The sequence below is a fragment of the Atractosteus spatula genome, chromosome 23, assembly GCF_055471065.1.
Source record: "Atractosteus spatula isolate fAtrSpa1 chromosome 23, fAtrSpa1.hap1, whole genome shotgun sequence".
Classification (NCBI taxonomy): Eukaryota; Metazoa; Chordata; class Actinopteri; order Semionotiformes; family Lepisosteidae; genus Atractosteus; species Atractosteus spatula.
This window is the reverse complement of record NC_142728.1, coordinates 4,605,578-4,632,199: the sequence shown is the minus strand read 5'-3', so window position 1 is coordinate 4,632,199 and position 26,622 is coordinate 4,605,578. Positions and strand designations below refer to the sequence as shown.

The window sequence follows — 26,622 nt, the reverse complement described above, 5'->3', positions numbered from 1 at the left end:
GTATGCGAAAAGACGAATTTCCTAATGCAAGAAATTGTATATGGTTAATAAAGTGATCTTATATATAGTAGGTATTGTACAGTGAGCTGATATGTCTGAAATGCAGTTTAGGATTATTGGCATTTCATATTTTGTTTTCACCAGATGTCCCCTTTAATTAAGTTTACTCTTCGGTTATCTCGGATGAGTGTAAATTTGTTGTTCAAACACACAGAAAAGCTGGGAAGCAAACAGTAATGGAAATTGCCCATTACTAGAAGCTGCATGGGGTATATTTAAACAAGGGATGGAGGCAAGAGAGAAATATAAAATTGGTCAGATAAGAAATGTTTAATTTTAACTTCTAAAATATACTTTGTATTCATGAATGGAATTCTTCGCGCTAGTAGTTAAATAATGCCATAGGCGGTCTCAAGCTTTTTTAGTGTTTTTGTTTGCCATTGAAGGCAGATGGATAAAAACACATCAAAGTTACTTTAGAAATGAATAGAAAAACAGTCCATAATCTTGACTGTAATATGAACATGATACAATACTCTCGAAAGGTAAATGCCAACATTGAGAACATGATTTATGCGTTGGTGGTGGGTTATAGCTTTTATTTTATAATTAAATATAATAAAAGAATAAAATAAAAAAAATAAAATGTGTCTACCGGAATTGATCCATTTGTATTTTCTGCTTTTTTAGTGATAGCTTCCACCCTCCTGTATGAATAGTTGCAATTAACACGACCAAAATGCACACGCATATCAATTAAACAAGAGTTACTGGATAAAGCCGATACAAACTGAGTTTGACTTAGCGTCTTATCCCTTAAAGACAAGCTCTTTTTTTTTATAAGCTGATAATGGAAAAATATAGAGAATTGAACTCGTAAGTTAGCAAGCCTTAATTTTTCCCCATGCACACCTGATCAGACACAAGCTTGTTTAAAATCTACTTTATTTTGTTGGAATGCCCTGCAATGGACTAGCATCCCATCCAGGGTGTATCCTGCCTTGTGCCATTAGGTTGCCAGGACAGGCTCTGGCTCCCCTGTGACTCTGAATTGGACGAAGAGGTTAGCAAATGGATGGATGGATTTTGTAGGAAATCAGTTAAAGACGCATAGCTGTAACAAAAATAAATATTGCATGCTGGCATCTCTACACATTTTGCGATTAACGTTAACAGGACATAACTTGTGAAAAGTTTCTATGTATCGATGCTGAGCGTACAAGAAAATATTAATGATCCTCACATCAGCCTTGGTACTAAAGTGGCACAAGGGTGCTCCTAGCTTCTCCAGTTCTAAAGTTCCATTTCATCCACTTAAATGCTTTCAAGCAGTTTTCACAATCTCCTATCCTTTTCTTGAGCCGTTCCCAAAGATGTGTCAGGGCTACCACCAATACTGTTGAATAACATGAATTTATAGCTATAAAATGTGTGATAACTTGGTGCCAGCATGGTGAGATATTCTATAAAAGAAACTTTCAATAAAAAGTATTTAATTAAGAATTAATGACAATTAATAAGATGCACGCATTCATACCTGCTGACACAGACACACACTGAAACCCATTCATCTACTCCTTTTCAGAGCCCAGTTGGATCAGAAATAAAGAGATTGCATGCTACATGCTGTCATTGGTTTGTATCAAAGAAGTAATGCATATTCCAATCTAAACATTATTTTGATCTATCTTGCTATCTTTTTGATCTATCAGGCAGCATGGTACTAGCTGTGACTGTCAGTTTCATGTTGTTTACTAATAAGGACAGATTGAGCTATACAAGGAATTACAATGCAGGTATCAAAATGTGCCTTATGCAAACAGATGTCTGGTTATTTTGTTTCTTCAAGCACAAGGCTCATTTCAAGCAGAAGATTCAGGGAAGGATGACAACTCAGCACACAGCATACTGTCCTTTAGCTCACCACACAAACTCACACAGGAACACACTCAGATCAAAACCAGTTTAAGAATGCAACCTATTTTTTCCTTCTTTGTTCATCATAAGCTACTGTTAACTCAGAAGCAGACCAGAGACGCTCTCCAAGCACATAGATTTCTCATTGCAGAGCTACTGTACTAACCACTGGCCCAACCTAACAAGCAGTGGAACAGATCAGCGGCATCACAAGTAGCAGCAAAATCAGCTCCATGTGTCTCTTCACCACAGGTGGACAGGCTGTCTACTTCACAGGAGCCAAGCCTTCTGAAAAGCAGGGGTCCCTTTGTAACCCATCAAAATGCAAATGTTCAGGAAAAACAAAATCGGGGAAAACAACTAATGATATTAGCATAATACTCTACTCACCCAGCAGGGGAGAATGGTCTCCTCAAAATTAAAAGAAGAATGTTTATTCTTCAGACAAAAAAAAATATGTGCAGGAGACTGAACAAAAGACACTTCTTTCTGTGTAGCAGACTTAACATTTGCCCGAGCTGCTTACTTAGTATCCCCAAGAGCGTAGTTTAGATCCGGGAATTAACTTGTGATTTTAGAGCATGGTACTGTAACCTGCCCTGTTCAGGTAGGAAAATTAATACAAAATGAGAGATAATGTACTGCTACATGCTGGGGTGACTGACGCACAATATTTCCATTTCACTCCACAAAAGCCCATTCTGCAAATTAAAACAATGGAAGTTGTTTGAAAGTTTTTTTTTTATCAGATCCCTGAAGCAACTAAGACTTTTGAACAACATCATTCATCACAAAACAAGCATCTGGTTTAGGGAGTAATTTAGTCCGGAATACAATTTTTTTTAATAGAATAAGATACAAGTTTCCGTATTCTCTTCAATGTATGTGTGCTTTTGTTATAGGGAAAGTTCTATTTTCTAGACAGTAAGGAACATTATATGTATTGTTATACATAACTGGTTATCTTCTTGTTTTGGTTATGTTTCTTGTCACCTGGTATGTGAATTTATTACCAAGCTGGGCTGGAGAATAAAACACGTGCTATGTGATATTTAATGTTTCCCCAACAAGAAGGGGTGTGAAATTGATAACATTTATAATTTCTTTGCATTCCAAAGTGGCATCAGGGCCTGATACAATATTGATTTGATTTTGTCATTTTAACCTCCTTTCTTAAATTACTCACACTCACATCCAATCTTTAACAGTACACTTTTTAGACAATAAAAATAAAAAGAAAAGCAAAATTCATAAGAATAAAAGGCGATTACAACATTCACAAATTTATGTAAAAAACCAACAATCTCTCCTCATTTATGTGTGGATACTTGGTAGATCTGTAGCTAGAGACACAGATACCTTGTTCAGTGTTTCAGTTCAGTAGTTTGTGTGAGGTTCTGTTTTGTCCTGCATGTACCAAAGCATACTCAGCAGTTTGATTAAATCTTAATAAATGTGATGTAAAGACTGTATGGAGTCTTAATGCCTCCATATGCAACACAGCAAAAAAGAAGTACTGTATTTGAAGTTTGTTCAGCGCAGCTCAACTGGCTGAGGGAGTAGCAGCCTGTTCACAGGGATGAAGCTCACAGAACTCCAAAAGAATGTGACGATGTAAAATTCTTGATGTGCAAGGTGTAGATATGTGCAAGCATTTGGAGGAACAGATTTAGGGTTTGATGGACGAAACTAAATTTCACAACAGGTACAATGCAGATTGTTCCTTGAAGATACAATGCCAATCTGAAAAGAAAATCAACGTTGAGGTAAGCCTGACAGCCTGATATGGAATTAATGAACGTATTGAGTAACCACTTGTTGATGCTTGTCAGTGAATGGATGGAATGGCTCACTGAGAAAAGAGAAGATTCTCTCTGGGTCCCATCTCCTACAACTGAATGAATGAGCACAGATTCCAGGTGGAGCCCCTGAAAAAATAGAGTGGCCAAAGTGACTCCTGAGGGCAAACAACAGTCAAGGATTTTCTCTGACTGAATGAAAGACGTCGTATTCCAGGTGGGAACCCCCCACAAAATTAGTGATTGAAGTAAAGGTTCTTTAAGACAAGTAGAGATGCTTAAGAGGGTCTCCATCGGGACCCCAGGTAGAAGCTTGGGGTGGGGGAAGGAAGCCCCAAGTTCTCATCACAGCACATCACAGCTTGGGACACCATCGGGGGGAGGGGGGGAGACAGTTGGTTAGGAGTGTGAGAAATATGTGGAAAGAGGTTCTCAGAAAGAAAAATATATTTATAACAGGAGGGTATACAGGAGAGTGGAGTGGGCAAGACTGGAATTTGATCATATCTCAAACTTCCGTTTTATAACATCCACTGATATTAGCCATGAAAGGAGTATTGAAACAGTGGCATTTTGATACAAATCAATTTAGGAAATGCAAAAGAATATCTGTGAATCAATAACAACATTTCAATGAATTATACACTGACACATAAATGTGCTACTGTATGTTTTATACTTGTTTTGATCATTTGGATGCCTTGATAATCTAGTTTTAAGAAGCGAATCAAACTTTTTTTTGGAAGCTTTTGCAATTTGAAATCAACATACTGGACTTTAAACATACTGTATCACATGTTGATCTAAGTGTTCGTAAGCCACTGAAAATTAAAAAAAAAGGCTGTAGTATGTAGTAATAGTTAGAAACCTGGTGTAAAACCCCAGGTGGGAATCTGCTTTTGTAGAACTGAGAAAATACCTTTAAATCAGATTGCTGCCCTGCTGTATATGGGTCTCCAGGTCATCACTGTAAATTAGAATTTTTTTCTCAATTGACCTAACCACTTAAATAAAGGAATACAAAATTAAGAACAAAGGGTTCCAGGAATACAGCATTTGTGAAAAATCAGCGATCAAAAAATGAACCTGGCAGCCTTTAGCATTCTCATCATCTCACGCAGGGCTGAAGTAATGCCTTCATCCCTAGACACTGTTCAATCATGATGGATAACACATTGAATGAGTGTTAAAATAACATTCAAACATAACCACAACTGAATGCCTTGCTAGGTTTAACACAAAAGTAAGCCAGTAAAACAAATCATGCTAAATAAATCTTTAAGAACCACAACCTGTCATCAGAACATGCATTGACATGGAAGACAGCAGAAATGATGTTGTAAATCACAACCTTGTAGATGCCTTTCGATGTGCTTTGATATGTTCTCCAAATCTGAGTATTTTACTTGTAAAGTAATTTGCTATTTCTTCTCGAGGCAGTTTTCCCATTTTTAATGGGAAGGTAATGTGTTTTAAAGTGATCCCTAGGAAGTCTACTTCAGGCACAAATACTGTAAACTATCAGCAGTAGAAATCTTCATTTTAATTTGTTTTAATTTCTCAATGGAAAACCACCCTTGGACTGCAACTTTGAGAATCAGAGGGAGGAGCTTTCTGTCTCTAAAGTCACTGCAGTCGGTTTTGAATTCCATTTAATCTAAAATAAAATAAAGTGCAATTTCTTCTGAGTCTTGTTGCACTCTTAGTAAATTAATTGGTCTAATTATTTCATTGGACAAAATTTAAAAAAACATAACTGGGTTTCCTTCAGATTTCATTGAGGAGAGCTTCAGGAGAATTGCTTCTTGAATCAACTACATATTTCAACAAAGACCTTAAAACATATCACATTTCCAATTAAGGTGATAATTTGTCAAGTAGGTTGCAGCACTTGGAAACTGGAACAAATCTTATAGATCCTGCTGCCTTTGAGATTTGCATTTTGGCTCACTTGAGTTCAACATGTTTATTACCAGCTGTTTTCTTTTACTGGCAAGAAAGCCATGGTTTTGCAGCAAACTTCACAGTATTAGATCTCTTCATATGTTCATATTCTGCTCCAAGCAGCTGCGATCATGTTTAGTCATGGTCCGGGTTGGTGAATGAAGGTCACCATAGTTGTTCAATAACAAGTCACATAATGACTTTTTCCTTATTTATTATTAATTGCTCTGCAGATTCCCTTAACCTGGGCAAAATATTGCATTTTTTTCCCTTTCTTAACCTACTAAAGTAACCAGGAATGGTTTGATACTGTAGATGATGTCCGTGTCTTGTGCAGAACTGTATAAATCTAATTTATACAGCCAAAGCCATGCCTTTGTATAATTATTTCTGCAGGCCATTGCCAGCTACTGATAACTAGGGAAAGTTCCTCATGGTTCTATTTTTGGTCTGTTCATTTTATTGCCCTGTAATGATGATTAATGATATCATGGTCTCTTAGGCATCTGATTCAATTTCTATCATTCATTAATTGATCAGGGGCATCCCGGACTGATTTTGCCTCATGAAATTGCTAGTTTTCTTAGAACTCTATACATTATATACAATGTACTCCTCCGTATAAATTAAATAAGAAATCAAAAACACAGAAATAACATTACAATATCCACATGATCGGAGCTAAACAACTCTGAAATAAGTATATATGATATGGTGCTTAGAGAATGCATATATGAAACTACAGATAATAATTTCAAACACCTGTCTAGGAGTGGTTTATGACTACAATTTCTTTTTAAAGCTCAAAATGAGCCATGTTTTTTCTGGGAGATCCATGTTTCTATGTGTATTTGTATTCTTAAAATATATTATTAATTGTCTGTTATCCATTTAATTTATTTTATTGTTGTTCATTTTAGAACCTGGAATTAGCCCGTGGCAGGCAGGTTAGCATAAAATGAATAATTGTCAGGGCATGATGATATTTATCCTGTAGTATTCCAGAAGATTGGAGAAATGCAATTGATTTAATTACCACCAAAACAAACCACAAAGCTGGACCAGGAAACTACAGACCAAACAGTCCTACTTCTGATTCTCGTATGTTATACTGGTAAGTTATACTATAAAGTTAAATAAGAAAAATACTTGCAAAACAAGGGACAGCCAACACATTAATAAAGGTAAAGTGTTTAACTTCATTAAATGAGCAAAACGTACAGCTGATGACATTAGAATACAATATATACAGTATATGCCATCTTTCAATTTCAGAAAGCTTTTGATAAGATCACATAAAAGGTTAATTTTTAAAATAAAAATCACTGGACTCCAAGGTAATGTACAGTATATGGATCATAAACTGATTAAAAAACAGGAAGCAGTGTGTTATTTTAGGCAGAGTAGCCTATAATCGGGAATTTATAAACAATGAGGTACCACAGGGATCTGTTTTAGGTCCATTCCTCTAACTGATCTACTGTATACAGTACCAATAATTTACAGTAGATTCTGACCGTGAAACGAATGAAATTCACAGGTGCTACAAAACAGCAGGAGGGGTAAACACATAAAACAGCAACAAATGTATTACAGAAAAAATAAAATCAGTTTTGGGCAGATTCTTGACATATTAAATTGCCATAATAAAGTGCAACATTGCCTCAACCCCTTCTAGGGCAAGCAGACTGAAATAAAAAGCAGGATGTACAGTACTATATACAGTATATTGTATGAGTAATACTGAACTACAGGAATCTACACATGAGAGGGGTCTGGGTAACAAATTTTAGTTTTACAGCAAAAAAAAAAATTAAATGAAGGCTTTACAACGCACTAATACAGCAATTTAGGATTAAGGATAGTGTATTTATTATTATTTATTCACCATATCATGAAAAGGATATTTTAGCCTCAGAAGAACTACACTGCCTGAAGGAAATATTTGCATAGTTTTAAATGCTGATAAAAACGAACATATGAGCAGAAAATCAAATTCAGTAAGCTACAAATCCTAAACTTTGTAGACATGAAGAAATCGCAGCAGAGTACAGTGTTCTTCTGAAAGAAGATAATTACAAAAAAGGCCCTCCTCAGAACTAAGTAGAGACACCAATGAACACGCATTCCCTCAGTTTTCAAACACTGGCATTTCTGAGTGCCTTTATACCTTAAACCCAGGTACAGCAGCTTCCTGTGTTACTGTAGGACATAGGAAAAGAACATACCAGGCACAAACATATTTAAATCTTAACACAGAACGCAAATTCCACAAAATGACTGTTCAGCTGACAAACAGTCTTTAGGCCTCAGGTCAGTCTAAATAAAGACTCTTCCCTACCACAAAGGCGTACAACAGTACCTGCTTTATTAAATATGAAGAAAAGCAAAATAAGTCTAATCGCTACATCTTAGACTTTAACAGTAACCCCATGCTAGCATAACACTAAATTATTTTTTCACCTCACAAGCTGCAAAAACTCAAAAGTGAAAGAAAATGGTCTGAATTCTTAAGGAACAGGTTTTGGACAATGCTTGGCTGCAATTAATATGGTAAACGTTCGCATAATTAAGTGTGAAAGTGTTTGTAAAAAGAAAAGAAACCCAGAAAATCTCATTTAGTGACCAATAAAACCTTCATTGGCTCATCTGTAAATCAATGAAGTACATCTAAGAGAGAGATTCCAGCTCTTTTCTTCATGTAACAAAGCTCTGCAGACCTTGTCAGGCTTTAGAGTCAGTGCTGTGTTGCATTAGGAATGAAGCTAATGTGTAGGTTTCTAATGAAACACAGTATCACACTAAGGACCTTCACTTCAGGCATGTTATCCTAAAGCATGGATTATGTGGTCTAATGGAAGGAGAAGGCCGGATTAAAGGAAGTGTGGCAAAAGATTATCTACTGGATTGTTACCTTTGAATGGGCTAAACAAGGTAAGTGCAAACACTTGCGCTTAGATTTTCTTTTTGATTCAGACAGAACAGAATAAAACGCAGTTGTCATCAGAGAGGAATTGGTTTAAAAGCCAGGGCAGGATAAAGCTCAGCAGCACATCCTGTTTAAACAACACATTATAAATGATGAAGTGTTTCGGAAGGACTCCTATCCTGCTGTTTTGGATGATTGTGAAAAAGAGCATTCTTAGTGTGAATGTGTGTTGTGTTGCGATTCGAAGCCGACTCAGGATTTATAGGTACAGCTGGGCTTGCGATATGACCTCGTCTATAATGTATTCTCTTTTAATGATCTACTTTTATAGGCACTCCATTTCGTAAGGGTGTCCCCGTTGTTGGCACTCCAAAAAGGAGGCAGAATTAATACAATCAATGGTTATGAAGAAAATGCTGGGGGCTCTTAACCATAGAGCATATTATGATATTATATGAAAATTGTGGTCTTTTGTCCTAACAGCTGGATTGCATTGAACTTTTTAAGCATGCCATGGTCTAAGAATTATTACTACCACTGATTTTTTTTATTTGTTCTTATTTTTTTATTATTTGAAACCCCAAAAATCTTTGATTCCTTCAGCTTTCATCACAGATGACATATTGATAACAGAAATATTTAAAAAGACACACAAATCTAAACACATAAGCATTAAATGTAATAAATTGGCACACCATTGGACCCGTTCAATCAGTTACAATAGCATTGAGGTTATGAAAATCGACACTTTATTGAGATTTTGGAAAACTATTTTATGACGGAGAGAGACCAAGACATTGCGAATCTGTACAACATGCAATTTAAATTAAAAATAAATTTTAAAAATAATTTGGAATCCAGTTAATTGTTGCTTGATAACAGTTTTTTATAAAGCTAAAAGAGAGTGGAAACAGTTCTGTAAAGATGACAATGAAGCTTCGGGAAAGGTGGGAAGAGCAAAATTTAATGTTGGAGTACATTACGCAAATTAAAAAAAAAACATTTGATGACTTTTTTTAGTCTGAGGAGGTGGTTTACTGCCTTACTAGAAACATACAGTAAAAATACTAGCCTAGAAGATTGCAAACTTCCTATTGTGTAATACCACTGGAGCAATTTTTCACTTAAGGTTCATCTGGGAGCATGAAAGAATACCAGTTTCTCATGTTCAAAAGCCCTCCGTACCTCATTCGCTGCTGAATTCAAAAATGTTTTTAAGTTAATTACAAGCAAATTACCTGAAGCACTCACTACTAAAACACTGTAATCGGGGAGCCTGCAATTTACTATTGAGATGTAATTCAGACCATCTGGTAATTACATTCATCTAGAACACTGGCAAGCCGCTCTGCAAACACACGTTTGTTTGTAAGTGCCACTTAAGATAAAAGTAAACACAGTAAAATGCCAATCGACTTGTTGTGCTGGAGAACACAGCTAATAGGACTGTGGCTTCTGGCCTCCCGCATTGCCTTGCTTGGCGACTGAATTGGCGCATCATGGAGAGCAACGCACAAAGCAGATCTTTTCAAAATCAGCCGCCTTCAGGCTCTGTGTCTCATGCTCCAAAATCCGTGAGAAGCCTTCATTTGGCACATGACTGAGAAATGTTTAATGTTGGTTCAAAATGCACAATCAGGCTATTGGTTCCATTGAAATGCTACAAATGAGCCAACCTACGTAACAGGGCTCCTATAATTATCTTTCTAAATCATTTAATAATAATAATTGCCTCACTTGTTAATCTGCTTTACCACAGCATTTCCTGCTTCAGATGAAGACCAAGCCAGATTGAAGTCAGGTCAGAAACTACAGTAAAATTTTCTTGGAAGCAAGTATTACCTAAGCTTTTCTTCTCCATAATGCTTCCAAAGCTCCTGACTTGCAGAATAAACCACCCCCTTATCACTTCAACCCAGACATTTGGGCTTGTTTCCATCATTCTGATAATACTTTAAAAACTTTAAGAAATCAGATGGATGGCGATCACTGAAGAAAAACCGTGTCTTTTTAGTTCCGTTCTCTTCATGAATATGGGTACTGATGAGTTTCTAATAACACTCCAGAAAAAAAAGCAATGCCAATTCTAAATATTTGATGGCAAAGTGCCTAGCTGGAGAAGACAGATTATGACTATTTAAAACTATATTGTGATCTGAGGACATTCTCTTCCATTATTAGGCTGTTTGACTTTGTACAGTATGTCCTGTGGATACAGGTCAGCACAACTAACGGCTGGGTGATTTCCAAGTGTCAAACATCTGATTTGCTATCAGTCTCCAAGCAAGGCTATAGCCAGCTAGAAAGCCAAATGTTAGGAGCAAGCAAGCTTATTTCTGCTAGTTAATACTACAGTGCTAGCGGGTAGAACTGAGAGATCAACATTGCTCTGAAAGACGTTTTTAATTGGCAACAGTTTAAATATTTGTTTATTTATGTTCTTTAATACATTAAACAAACAGCTGTTTGTACTTTTTAAAAGTTAAAATAAATGAGAAATCCATTTAGCTAGAAGCCTTACCATCTGTAAGACATTTGTGGCATATTTGTGAAGCCAAATTTCACTCCTCACGCGTCACTAGGCTCCCTGGCTCAAATGCTGCAGTCTGACACATCTGGTAGCACCTTTCTAAGCCTTTAGATGGTTGAAATTGTTTGTCACACCTTGCAGCCAGAGCTTCTGTGATGCAACTCTGGTCTTTCTGTAAGGCAGTGAGGAGGAAGAGACAGCCTCCAAACTGAGCTCCCTGGGAATGTGATGCTAAGGTTTTGCACAGATCCCACTTAACCTTTGTAATCTAGTACAAACACTGTCTTAAGTAGTACCTTCCTGAGATCTGTCAATTTGAGAAAATCTGCAGGTCAGACCAGGTACTGTGGCTTTTTTTCTTTCTTGTGATAGGAATAAAAGCAGGAAGGGGTTACTCTATCCCGTATGAAAGTCACGACAAGAATCTGTTAAAGTAACGGATCGATACAAAACTTCAAATCCTCTCAAACAATGCACGTCTCAAGAAAAAAAAATCACATTTCTTAAAATTGGTCGACGAAACAAAAAATATTTTTACATTGGCAAATGCCCGGACTTTTTTGGGGGTCCTTCATGTTTTCCGAAAAAGTCGAAGAGAAAAGTTCCCTGCCAGCTGCATGTGGCACCTGTTATTAATATCTAAACAAGGCACCTGACCCACAACCAGCTGTTTTCCCACAACAGCAAATGTACACAAATCAGAAACGATCACAGTAAAACTTTATTTAATGTAATTCTTCCACTTCAATGTTCCTTAGGAGTAACGTCATAGACTGGTAGGTCAACGAGGACAAACATTTTATTGAATAATGCAAAAAAAAAAAGGAACTTTTTTTTGGACTTTACAAAATGGTTACTGTATCGGTCTTTGTTTGTGAGACCCATTGCTACTGGGACTGGTGACAAAAGAGTTGGTGATTGTTTCCATGTTTTCACCAGCATAACTTATTTTGCAATGTACTTTGCCTGCCAGTAACTCCTTCAATGGCCAAAATCTCTGAAATGACACTCTTTAGGATAATTTAGTTTGCAATGGACTTCCAAATAAAGTGTCTGCATATCCTTTTTATTTAAAGCTGCAGCAGGCATCATGTGCTAATAATTATTTGCAATTTGTAAGGAGGTGCTTACATGGTTATCTGCTCTGTCTGCGATTACTACCATGACATATATATTCAGCTGTTGTAGTGGTGACTTAAAGTCCCTAGATGACACAACTACTGTAATCTACAACCAAACTATGCAGTATGTAATCTTGATATCAAGCCTTTTAAATTAATTATTGCAGCTGAATTACTTTATTTATACTTCAAAGAATGAAAAGGAATGTGCTATTTAATGCTTTTTTTTCTAAATATGTTTACCTTCAGCTTAGAAATATTTTTCTTTCTTTACCTACTCGGTTAGTTTGTATGGGGCTTTTAGCCTGTCCGCTGCCACTAGCACATCAAAGTCAATTCAAAGTTAATTCGGGAATCCTGTCCACATAATTCACCCTGTGTACATTAGCTCTTAGTCTTCCTGTAATGAATGCTACTGAGCCACATGTAGTCTTCCTCTCCTTCTTCAAAAGTTATTTATAAATTGGAAAACGATCCACATCTTAGTTAATATCCTGAAAGTGTGGTTTTTAAAACTGAAATTGTAAAAATGTGATCTCAGTAACACCTCCTACACTGTTTCTTAACCTGAAATTAAAAGCAATAAATCACCACCTACTGAACTATAATTTACAAGAGTCCTTGAAAAAGTGTGTGATTTACATCCTGTTTCATAAAGTTTAATATCCTCTTCATTATAATGAAGTTATACAGTAAACACTGTATATATAATGTAAATTATATAAGTGTAATTTCAGGTAATATATTGTCTTTGTTTTGTTGTTGTAAAGTGTATAATCAGATGAGACAACTTTACAGAAACAGGACTGGGTTCTTTCTACTTAAACGTGTTCAGCTTATAGATTATAGAATTTCACTAGACACTGAACATTTGTTATCTGAAGTGCTTCCTACCATGTAAGCCTTTAATGCAAATACACTACATATCAGTGGGTGGAATGATGCATCTTTTACCAAAACCTTTGCAAACACACAAATTAACTATCATCTGAGAGTAACAGGACCAATCTGAACTACTTAGGAGCTCCATTGACAGTGCTGTCTGGTATCCCTGTGTTTAGTCATTAATTACATCAATATTCTATCTGTATTTAAACTAAAGAGTACAATTTCCTCCTGCCGAAGTTAAGAAACCGTGTGTTTTTAATAAAAACAGCACAAGTATGCCCTTCTGGAACGGCTGTACAGCCAATTAGTACATTAAAATGCAGAAAGATTGATTTGTTGGGGCTGAACTGCCAAAATCATCCACATAACTTATCCTGTCTTAATGCTTTCTTTTAGCCCTCTAAATCAATGCACTTCAGAGAAAAAGGCCTTTGAAGAAAAATTAATGGAAAGGCAATTGACAGCTAAAACGGCTATAAAGATATAATTTTTCAAGCCTTTTAAAAATACGCAATGCTGCTAACCAGTTTTTTTTTTAAACGGTCTTCAAAAAACCCTCTGATTACCCTTCAAGTTCTCTGTCAAATACCATATTCCAACCACAAAATGTTTATATCACAATTACAGAGCAAAATAGTGTGTGTAATTGTTTTACATATACTTAGCCCATCTCAGCCTACAGTATGTGGGGATTGGTAAATGACCAAAATTAGTCCCAAATCACGCAACAATCCTGCAAATCTGAAAGGGTAGATGAATGGAGTGTCTTTCTTGGTTGGGTAATTGCTACTTGGTTTACAAAAAGGTGACCACAGACACATCAGCTGTTACATACAGTGCTTGTATGTATATTTTTCTTCTTGAGTACAAGGCTAGCATGATGCGTGACATAATTTTTACCCGATTAAGGGCTTGGCAGGGCAACTGTACATTATACTTTTCTTTAGCAGTAGGTTCAGAAAAGGCAGTAATCTCTGTGACCACAGGACCCATGAAGCGCTATTTGTATCACATGACTATATTATTCCAATGACCAGAGAACAACCTGTTATAATTGATTTACTGACAATAACAGAAGAGAAGACATGGCATGCTGTACAATTAAATCTGGTTTGAGAGGCAGAAGAAAAATGTTGAGAATGTAGAAAAGGGGAGATGTTGTCTGTGATAATAACTAGCTATCCTTTTATAAAGCATATGCAGTGGTATACCACATTCAAAACAAAGTGTCACACACATAGCAAGCATGGCAAAGAGAAAGTGAGGGAAGTCGGTTTTGCATAGGGGCGGCTGAGGTCACAGCATTTTAAGAGCCTTGCAAAGACTTTATAATATCCCTACAGCACAACAGGCAGAGAAGCTCAGTGAAGGAGTGAGTATTGTGCAGCTCTGAATGGAAAAGAATATGGGCTACAATACAGGTTTAAATTTTTGGTTTTCATGTGGGCTGTGGTATGAAAAAGCTTAAGAGTGATTTAGACAACACAGTGTACAAGCTGCAGAAAACCGGGAGGATTAAATGTATTTTGAGCTTCAGTCAGTAGGCCCAGGTACAGTATTTGTACAGTCCTGCTCAGTTATTCAGCTGATGAAAACTACTTTCCTTTCCAGACTGAGCTACTTAGTTCCCTGAATCATACAAAAATAACATTTGTTTTTTTATTCATTATTTAATTACAATAATACAGTTAAGTCAAAGTGGGTGATTGACAATGTGGGTTGCTGTGTCAGCATGCAGAGGCTGCAAAGGAACAAGTAAAGGTTTATTCCACGCTGTAAAGAGAAGAAAAGAAGCAATGTTTCAGCTGCAGAGCCTTCTTAGGGTCTTCACGTGCAAAGAAGGCTCCACAGCCGAAACATTGTGTTTCTTTCCTCCTCTTTTCAGCATGGAATAAACCTTGTACTTGTTCCTTTTGCAGCCTACGCATGCGGACGCAGCTCCCTACTTGAACTACTTATCCATACATTCTCTAACTGCTTCATCCAATTCTGGGTTGTGGGAGAGCCGCTATCCTGGCAAGCAATGGGTGCAAGGCGGGTTACACCCTGGACAGGACGCCAGTCCATTGCAGAGCAGACAGACACACACACACACCCACACTAGGGCCAAGTCTCCTAGAAGCCAATTACCCTACCAGTATGTTTTAGTACTGTGGGAGAACATCCCATTTAACACAGGGCCCAAGCTCTACGAGGCAGCAATGCTAACCACTGAACTGCCATACAACAGCAGAATTTAATTTTTAAATGGAATGTTCGACATATAAACTTTACTCACAAACATTATTAGAAGAGTAACATTTGCACTATCTGCAAATGATTTATTTGGGACCTGCCATACAGAAAACTGACTGTCCAGCTACTGCCAGTGGACCAGAACTTCCTTGTGAGAGCTTCATTTTTGTGCTGCGCTTTTTTATTTTTTGACAGTCAACGGAAACAAAATATTTCAAGTTCCTGAAATTCATATGTTGGCAAAATGAATTGTTAATGTGGAATGTGCCAGGCTTCAGAAAATACAAACCACAAAGATACAGACTTTAATACATAATTTGTCTATAATGGTAGCAGGCATGGTGAATATTTTAAAGAACACATATGGAAAACACATTGTAGAACCAAAGAAGGATATTAATTACCCTACAGTGATGATATAATTTCAGCACCGAAAATTTCCAGTCTCCTAAACTCTTGCTGTGATTAATTATAATACACACTAGGCATGTGCTTTGCTTAAAGTAGGTGAACTATTTTAGAGCTCAGGTAACACAGTAGGATAAGTCCTGAGAAAGATCTTGCTGAGATGAATGTATGAATGCTTTATGCAAGAAACAAACAAAACATAAATACGGAGTAAACAATGTATTTATCTAACCAAGAACATGTCCGTTACACTTAACTGGTCTGTTATTTCAAATATGTACAGTAGAGAAACTACAGTGATACTACAGCTACACAATGTTTGTCCCTCTTAATACTTTAGTCAAATATAGACTAACATTCCTGGCAAATGTATCACAATATCCTGGTACAAGGCTGAAAAGGAATGCAAAACACTGAAACATAAAAACTACAATACTTTGACCACAGAGAGACAGAGCCATGGGACTTCTTGCATGTTGACAGATTGCAGTTTGGTACTGTATGTTTTGGAGAAGGATAATCTTCACTTATAGAGATTCCACTCATCTTCTAACTGAAAGGGTGAGAGAATTCTGGGAAGCCACCTCCACCAAGTGAAGTTTAAGTTTAATTTCTCAGGGACCTGTCACTACAGGATCGATATCCACGCCCGCTCAACACCCATAAGCCCTGAGTGTGTCAGGGTCTGAACCACAGCTTGCCCAAGATGGAAGGACTTGTCCCAGCTATTCAAGCACGCGCTGCACGTACAGTAGATGGGGCCCCCCCGTCTTTCAGCAGTCACAGAAACACTGGAACAAGCCCGCCTTTCAGGGATCCATTAAAGGAAAGGCCAGCATTACCATAAGTAAACAAGGGTAGAAACATTACTTCTGGGGGATTCTTTGAAACGTGAGGGCTTGTAATGGGCTTTGGGTTGTGACAACATTAAACTCCGCCACACAGGCCTGGTGAAATTCTGAAACTGACAAAAAGACAACTTCTAGAGTTCATGACAGAATTATGCTTTTTAAGAAAATGGTGCTGTTGAGTAAAAACAAGTTTAGAAAAGACCAGAAAGTTTTAATAAAAAAGGGGTTCACAAGGAATCAAGTCAAGAAATATTATACGCAAATGATGTTTTTAAACCTCCTCTCCTATCTCGGTAGAAAGAGAAAAAAGCAGCTTGTGCAAGATGGACACTCACAAATGAGTGCTTTGAGAATGTAGCCTTGAAATCGCTTTAACCTTGAACATCAGAGTAAAAATAAAGGGCTGAAATGTTTGCACAGATTTACAGCTGTGAGTGTTTGCAGAGGCAAAAGAGTTATGTCAGAGGGGGGGAGTGGCTATCGCATACAGTACACACCTGCAGCTCGGACTCCAGAGGAGGCCCTTCACAGCCACTTCATTACCTCAGCTAGGAAGAAACACTGCCCTCTGCTCTTAACCGCTTCACAGCTATTTCAGCCAAGGAGACCGAGTGCCCAATAGCAGCTAAAATCAGCACTTGTTAAATCAAGAATAACAAAATTTAATTTAAAACTAAGGTAACAATTAAAAAAAAGATGCATCAGAGATAACATACAATACATTTAAATCGTTTAGGTACAGTAAAAGACTTGTTCTTGAAATACTGTGATTTTTAACCTCAGAGACACCACTTCCAAGGTTCATACTGCAAGTGTAAAATGGTCTTAGCATGGGGTTCTTAGAAGGAGCTCTATACCGTCGAAAACATTTTGACCCAGGAATAACCTCTGCAAATTTGAAAACTTTGAAATCCGCTCAAAGCAGTTAATGTAAATACAATGATTTATTAACATACACAGAAAAGGGCGCCATCTAATATTTTGAATTCAGATCATTCAGATTTATTACAGGCACATAAACAATTACAATGTTAAGTGCCAGGCCACCGAGGCAAAATGCTCCCCTGACATGAACTTTGCGTTAATTCTGTTACATTTAAAAATGAATAAATTACACATCATAGTACATACTGCTTGGGTATGGTGTATTTTAAAGAGCAATATTTTATGGTACTGCACATTAACTAGCAGTATTCTTTTCAAATGCAGTAAATTACAGAAGAAATACTGAATAACCCATAAAAATTGCAACTCAATTTAATGACACTTTATTTTGTAAATATACATTGTTCTTTTTATCCCCATCCCTACGAATCAGAATTTTTAAAGCAGGCTACCGTTAAAAAATTGTTCTTTGGAAAGTAAACACTGGGATACCTTTATGTCAGTAAATTTTCATCTCATCGTGAGAAGTTTAAAGTGAAGTCATTTTGGTACCGCTGAGTCCATCAAAAATAAGGAATAAGGAATAAGAAATAAGGAAGCCTTACTGAGAAATGAAGTACTGTCTTTGCCTATAAGAATCACTGATATACTGTAAGAACAAACCAGTGTATTTTTGAGCTCGCATAGTAAACAAAAGCACTGGGACAAAACCATTCCCATACCATGGTTTAAATTCCCTTCCTAAAAGGTTTGGCTTAACCTCACTACTGTATACAGTGATATTCAAATGAGTTCAATGACACAAAGTAAGCCAATGAAGCCGTTACGAGTCTGCTCATGCATGTACCACATCTTATTTGGCTCCTAGTACATACAGTATAATCTGCATATTGGAAAAACGTTATCCTATTCACGTGGAAGAAAACATGATGGTAAAAACAAGATACTCCCTGCAGAAATGCAGCCTTCTTGAATCTCTCTAAGACCAGTTGAATAGATGCAGCTGAGAAACTGCACATTCCACTGCCTATGTTGCCCGAGACTCCCACAGCCAGAGGAAGCATATTGAAAATCGAAGGAGACAGAAAAAGAATGCAGGCAGGCACTCAAGGCAGCACTTATTAAGGAGATCACAAACACCAGAACAAAATGCCTCCTCAGTGGACTGTGGTGTTGCAGAAAACAGAGGAACTGGCGGTGGCCTGGGTATGAGTGACTTAAAGGCCAGCGCAGGAATGCCTGCTTTAAAAACATGAGGGGTTAGTTACAGGAAAATGCAGCCAAAGACAGAGATGCTCACGGTAGGGTAAGAAAAAGCAATGCATTTAAAAGAGATGCAACTTCAAGAAGATATCTGGACTGCCGATGAAAGTGGAATTTACTTTCAAGCTAACATCACTCTCACATTTAAATCAGACAATAAACAAGACAGGATGTAGTCCATAGAGATAGTTACTGTTCTGTTCGCCTCTTCAATGCTTGTTAAGAAAAGGGAATTCTTAATCAACAGAAAAAGTCACAATCCAAAATGTAAAATGTTTTCCAGTTCACTATGCTACAATTACTGTAGCTGTACAGTAATTGCCTATAATAAAAATTAATTATTATTACTGCACTATGATCACTGTGGTATGATTCTGTTCAATGTTAAACATTTAAAATTAAAAGCATTTAGCGACAGTAAATAAGACATTTCTCAAATGAAAAAAGCCTGTTAGCATTTACACTTATTCTTTGAAAGGAGGCTTTAAGAATCACCTGCTTAAATTAATTTTCCAAGGACCAATGTATTCTCATAAACCGATTTCTCTGTGACACTGCCTTTGGTAAGCCAAAATATTCTTTTGAGAAATCCAAAACAATCCTTTCATTTCAAATATAATGGATTTTAGTAAATGGGAGAAAGTGAAGACAAACTTCAGTCCACAGCAGAAGAAACCCCTTAAAAACTGGATGCAATATATCTATCCACAGAATACGCATAATTCCTACATCACAGACCCAATGCAGGACATGAGGCGTCTGTGACCGTTTTCTCACAAGCACGAAAATGAAAAATCATGTCCACACCCCAGTTTATCATTAAAAACAGATGTCGGCAGAAGCTCTCACAATATTCTCCCTGAGCTCCTGAATGCAATTTATTGGGATACTGAGCTACTAACATCCCTGTGGCTTTAACATCCGGTGCTGTCACAGCTACCAATAACATACAAAGTGAAAGAACATCAAAGGAACAGAAGTAGTGTTTTTGAAGCCAGCTAGCTGACTACCACATTCCCAAACTGAAACACGTCCCGTTTGATTGACAGAATACAAGCAGGTTGCCCAATTTGAAACTTGAAGGAGGTGGGAAGCAAATCAAGAGGCAGAAGGCACAGTTGCTCATTGATCTTGAGAAATATTATCACACGACTCATGTCATTTGGTAGTAGTTCAAGATTTGCCCCCCAGCCACTCACTCACAAAATACCAACTGTAGTGGTTTTGAAAAGAGCTCCGGCTTTCTCATAAGCCCCCTAACATGTTTTGATATCTTGTCCTCAAGTGTCTCTGGTTGAAAAGCACCCCTCGTCCACTCCTAGAGAGCAGTAAATCTCTACATCAGAGAACTAAGTCTGTCCGAATAAAATGCCCAGTCATGATAATTGAGTCTGGCTGTTTATGGTGCTAGATTTGCGACAAGGCTGTATCATGTAACAGAAACCTTTCACCCTGGGGCACGACATGATAACATTTACACAGAACTCTGTATAAGCTGAGGCACAATGAACTGCCTGGTCAGTCTCCCCTGCGCTCAAAATGTTTCAGCTACTCCATGTATTTTCTATAATTATCTGATTTTTTCCATGCAGTCATCCTCACGAGATGGATGCCTATGTAACGTGACAGCCTAAAAAAGCCCCACATTTTCCATTTGCAGAGGGAAATGACAGCACAATGTCACTCTTTCCTGCCAGATCACCATTCTCTAAATCCAGCCAGGTGAGGTAACCTGGTAGTTCAATGTCGGGAATGCACAGTGGCCATCAATCGCAAACCATCAAGGATGTTGTCACAGGCATGAATACCACCTGCTTCCCATTAACTGGAACTGGAGCTGAAATATTTGCAGAAAATGGGGTGAAAGAAAGGTAGAAGGTTCATAATGTTTTCTGGTTATGTAATTAAAACCAATGAAATAGCTATTAATAGACTGAAAGTTCTGGGACATGTCATTATAGAAAGACCACTCATTCACTCCTCCTTTCACATTGCCCAAACCAAAACCTGAGGTCTCAGCTCATCTCAATTGAAGTTGCCACAATCATTTAGGCTCTCACATATTAAAATAACCTAAATAAAACATTACATCTATATTTATTGCATTTTTGTTAATGAAAGGCACTGCTGATGTTTTATAAAACACCTTAAAATATTATTATCAATATATCAAACTGGAGATGCTTTTTGACAAAACACATCTCCAGCTAGGTGCTTGTTTTTTGCATTTTGTAAGCACCACATTAGGAAAAAAAACAATTAACAAACTTAAATTAATCAAACACAAACCCAGCTTCAGGGTTAATAAGAAAACAAAAAATGCAATTCTAGTTACAGTTGACCTACTGTATATATTAGTTGGTATTATCTGCATGGTCAGTTGCTCTTACAATTTAAAAATTGTAAGAAAGGACCACAGTAAAATGTGGAAAGAGACTTCTTCATGAGTAAAATGTACCAGTATTTTGTAATTGTATGAGAAGTGAACTGCTAAAATATGTGATTATACAAACCGTAAACATAATGTTAAACAAAATAACTTGCGTTTAAAATCCAAATCATAATGCAATGAAACTCACATTTTTAAAAGTATAATTAAATGCCACAGTGCACTACATTTAATTTTCAGTCCTAAACATATTTTCGAACAGAGAGCATTGTGGGTACTTCTTTGAACTCTTAGTCCACTTTAGATGTTTAAATGTGTAATGAAGGCCTACAGTATATTTTAATAATTTGCCATTTCTTAGCGGCTACAGTATATCATTCCAATTTGCAGCCCATCTTAATTCATGAGTAAAGTTTTAATGCTGAGCTCTTACAGAAATGACCATCCATGTTACTATTTCAAATGGGACTAAGTTAAAGTAAGTTAAAAAGAATGCTAATGGTTAAACCTACTAATCTGTTCTACGGTCAGTCTGTGCCAGTCAGACTGTTGAATACCTGGTCTTCTACTCTTTCAGACAGCCTTTGTGAACAACATCAAGAACAGAAGAAACATCTGCCTCTACATTATCCTTCTTAATACTGTAAAAAAGCCTTTCCCTACAGATAAGCCTGCTATGGCTTACAGGTCTCGTCACTGCAAGTGGGGAAAACATTTCTCCTGCACATTTCATAGCTTTGTAGAAGTGCTGCCTATCACAGACTGGAGGCCTGGCTGTCACCTGCAATACTGCTACGGTCTTTGACACTGCTTTCACTGCCTCGTAATCAACACAAGGTCATCCTGTGTCAGGCGACTAAATACTGAGCATGTTTCTCTTGTCGACATCTGGTCCACATGTAAAAAACTGTACTTACAAAAAAAAAAACCGCAACAAATAATCCCTTTCAGGCCTTGATCCCCCTGCCCATGTGGTATTTCCCGTTTTGTAAACACGCACAGAACTTTTCAGATTTTTTTTTTAATTCATCGCTGACTATCGCTTTTTATCTTTTGTTTTACTCCTCTTGTCTAAACATATTGAGATTGTAGTGCCCTGTTGTTTATGTGCTTTAGGTGAACAGAATAAGAGTCAACCCGCAGAAACACATGCACAATTGTGTTGTATTAGATAGAAATAATTCCATCAGCAGCCATTATCAGTATTTTAAACCAAATTAGAATACTTCTGATGGTATTCGATTTCAAAATATTAAATTAAAGGAAGACAAATCCTATTTTGATACATTTCGACTTTGATACTGTACATTTCGTTCTTCAGCTATAGCAAAGAAACTTCTCCTCCTGGTAAAGAAATCAATCACATACATCAAATGTTCTGTTTTTTTTTTTTTACTATAGCCTACTGAGTTTTGTATTTTAAACCAAGCAGCTGTTGTAATGCCATAGAAGTTGGTAGTGCATGATTAATTCAGTGATGTACTCAATTTAAGTGCCCAAGTGGCTTTCAGGAATAGAATCCATAAGGCGCCTGGAGACAGCAGGGTTAGAAAAACTATGAAATAATAAATAAATCAAATTGCAAAGTATACCTAAGGTGAAATTAATAGGTGGCATAGTGTATACATTTGGCATAGATATCTTACATTTTCTTTAATCATACCTCTAAATTTTGCCTACATATTCAACATAGGCTTTTTGACTTTTTTAAGATACTATATGAAGCATTGTGACTTTGACCATTTGATGTGACTGCAACGGTGAAAAATGATTTGATTTCTTCTGTATAAATATTAAATTGTATAGTTGTAACATGTAGACACGTTAGTCTCCAGCATATTTACTGTCTTGGTTATATTCTAAAACTGTGGAATTTAAAGAGAAAAGATGAGGGCGATTTAAATATTTAATCCAAATGTGTCCAGATTGCTAGCGTTATTGCATGTTACTTGGAAATCAAGCTGTGAATTTTATACGTTTTAAATTGTGCACCTGCACATAGAGGTTTTTATGTGTTCTCTTATTATTTATTGCAACTCCAAAACAAATATGCACATTTCTTTGAAAGAGAAATTACAGTGCTAAGAGAATTGCAGGATCAAGTCAGGACTAAAGTCAGCAGAACTGAGGATCCAATATTCAGAAGTGATGCCCAATATGACAAAACAAGAATGTGCTATTATGTAAACCACAGATGTCCATGCTGCATGCTTCCCAAGCCAGACAGACAGACCCCAGAGAGAAACATATCTTAACAAATTTTATGGTCTTGGTTTGTGTCACATTTACAAAGCATTAATCAATGTGCTGAGCTGGTACTCGACTTTTCCTAAGTAAGGCTAAATGAAGAACTCATCTGCACTCATTAGCTCTTTGAGACTTTTGGAGACATGGCAGAATGTTATCGTTTTTACACAAACTGGACATACAGAGGTCACAGTGCAAACGATAAACGATGGGCTTGAAAAGCACATGACAAAGTATGGACCTGGCAACTACCTAAGCTATATAATAATAGGAAAATAGCAGAAGAAATGACTGAGGCCAAGACAAAAAAAACATGCACTCTGGATCTTACTTTGGTTGCCGCGGGGTAGCCCACAACTACATCTGCTGGGCAATGCATGCTTTCTTCATGGGAGACTTCCACAGCTGTGGCCCACTGATCCAGGAATCCACTGGGAGTGTAGAGCCCACAATCCTGCACGCTTTTCTCTCTCTCAAAGTCCTCGCAGACCCCATCTCCATCGTAGTAATAGCACAGGCTGGGCTCGTCTGTGGGGAAACAAGAGAAAAACAACACTTTCAGACCTTGCTGGGAGTGAGTTACACTATGGCACACATGTGACAGTAAGCACTACCTTCTGACAAAACCAAGAGATGACTTTTTCATTTGTCCAATTTGAAATCATAGACACTATAAAAAAAACTCCATGAGTTACGAAGCTGCGGCAAAGCACGATTAGTTAGAAGTTCAGTAATTTGGGTACCTGTGACCTAGGGAGCAGACATACAGAGGAAGCTAGGCAGGAGCTTAGACTCATTGCAAACACTGACTTAGGCTGCGGACACATGAACGTTAATTTCTACACTGGTAACAGCTAGAAGCCTATTCTGACTGAAATACCTCTTCATGGTCTGTGTCAGAGCAGCTGGAACTTAAAGACGGAAACATCAGTCTCTGCTGGACTGCAGTAAACAGGATCTACTCAAAGCATTTCATTACAAACAGGTAACTAACTTCCACCTAATTCTGAAGCCTTCATTTACAGAATTATCCATGAGATAACTTGGATAAGAAATTCTGTCAGTGATCAAACCCTTTTATTAGCCATGCTGGACATACAATTTAAGGTTAATTCAGAAAAACTGTTTGATTTGAATAACTGTAATTACAATATAAAAATGCCATTCAAGATTTTAGTTGTAGTAAAGATAAAGTACTGTACATAGAGATCTGAGGAGAGGAATCTTTTAAGAAAGTAGTTTAAAGGAGGAATAAAAAGCAGAAATAAACTGTTCATTGTATTTTTTCTCAAAGAAGAAAAAACATGCACTCGGCATAAACTATACTTCGAAAAATCTTAAAATTAATTGCCGATAGTTATTTTCACTCTTACCAGGACCAGAAATAAATGACTAAAAAAAGCATTTTTGAGCCAAATACGGATTACATGACAAAGAGCAAAAGCCGAAATTGTTCTTGACACACTGCATGGTGTTTTGCCCTGCTTTCCTAAAACATTTTCAAAATTCATTGATTGTCTTTGAGTGGCTGTTCCAGCATTGAATAAAAAGTCTGTCTCCTTCGTGTGTAAATGTCTGTATTATCAATTTGCAGTCAGTATTCAGTGGCAGGCACTAGCTTCAGCATATGCTATTCCAGAGGGCGCAGCCTTTCAACACAATGTTAAAGCCTTTAAAGATTTTATCTGTAACATCTGTTGTTTAATGGCCCTAACCATTCACATCCTTTTTTTACAATACAGTGTTTTGCTGAACCAGCTTACTATATTGGGAGATCTACAGAGCTCAAGTTATTATTTGCTTCAAAGCTTTACAATAACATTTGCACCAAATACAGTAAATATCATAGTCCACAGTATCAATTTAAAGGGTTAAATCAGGATATGGATTGTTTATGCAAGACACTTGTGTCTATTGATGCATAAATGAATGATAGGATTTGATACAATTAACACGCAGGTAAAAAACAACTGGAAATACAAACTGCAGGTTTGAGCTTTGAACACCGATATACAATGCTAAAAGTACGTAAGTAAACGTTAATTTGGGGAGGGGATGTATGTGAAAAAAAGGGAGAAGCAGTGGAGCTGCAGCTATTTTAAATGCCAAAGAAGGTTCACCCAGGTCAAAGCAGAAACATTCCTAAATGCTACTTTTCAGAGCGGTTGGTTCAATTAGCTTCCTTAAATATAGGATTGTATGTATGAAGAAAAGCGGTATTTTTGACATACAGCAAAGAAAAAATCAAAAATATCGATAAAACCTGTTTCCAGTGATGTGCTTATCTAAAGAGTTGCTAAGCAGCATGATAAACAGGTAAAACAAAACAACAACATAGGGGATAAAAAAAAAAATCCAGACATGTATTGTCCATCAACAAATTAATTTGGTTTGCAATTCTCCTTTTCATTTTTTATTCTGCAAATACCACCCAACAAATTACAGGTCACCAAATATCCCTTCTGTGACTATGAAAAACACTGACCCTAAAAAGAAACAAAAAACTGTCAGCAAAAAGGGAATTCAGGAAATGAGTCGTGTTAAAATTGATTTTAAACAGCACACAAATTGTTTTTGTCATTTATATAAACAGGTATTTTAGAGCTGTATCTACTAAACAACTCATTCTTTATGATGACAGAACGCATCGGCTTCTACAAAGGCTAGAGACCTAAATGGACGTGGGTAAAATTTCCATCATTCCACTTAGTCGTTTGAAGCCAAAGGTATTTGTCCACAAAGAAATGAAAAGCGAAAAACACAAATGAAATGGAATTCCGTAAATCACCTATGATAACGAAGTGTTTCGATTCTCTTTTTGAAAAAAGAAGAAACGAAAGTGCATGACTTTGCAATCGCACGGTAGAGAAAAGTAAAACAAAACAATGCCATTCCAAAAGCACAGCGCGAAGCATGAACAGCTTTATTTTTTCCTACTGCCGAGCTCCTGGATCCCGAGGTGTCAGCTATATATACACACATTGACAGTCAGTCAGCTTTCAAGGAAGAAGCTGCCAGGCAGCAGTGTTTTTTTTTTTAAATCTAACAATGCCGTCACCTGCTGAGAAAGTGGACGCATCTCCCCAAAAGAAAAAGAACCCATGAACTCCAAAGGACATGCAGGAAACATGTTAGCAGGATGTCAACTTATCAGAGACGGCAGTCTTTCCCCCCTGTGTAATGCACTGATACCTACCCACTGGTGTAAAAACAGGG

The 26,622-nt window shown here is 37.1% G+C and overlaps 1 protein-coding gene across 1 annotated transcript in view; it reads right to left on the bottom strand.

Annotated features, from left to right (window-relative positions):
• The window catches only part of LOC148816084 (pappalysin-1-like), a 208,895-nt gene that overhangs the window by 87,946 nt on the left and 94,327 nt on the right, over positions 1 to 26,622 (bottom strand). The window contains exon 10 of the mRNA XM_088940554.1: positions 23,738 to 23,934. Coding sequence (XP_088796680.1) covers positions 23,738 to 23,934 — 197 coding nt within the window. The remainder of the gene's footprint in view (positions 1 to 23,737; positions 23,935 to 26,622) is intronic.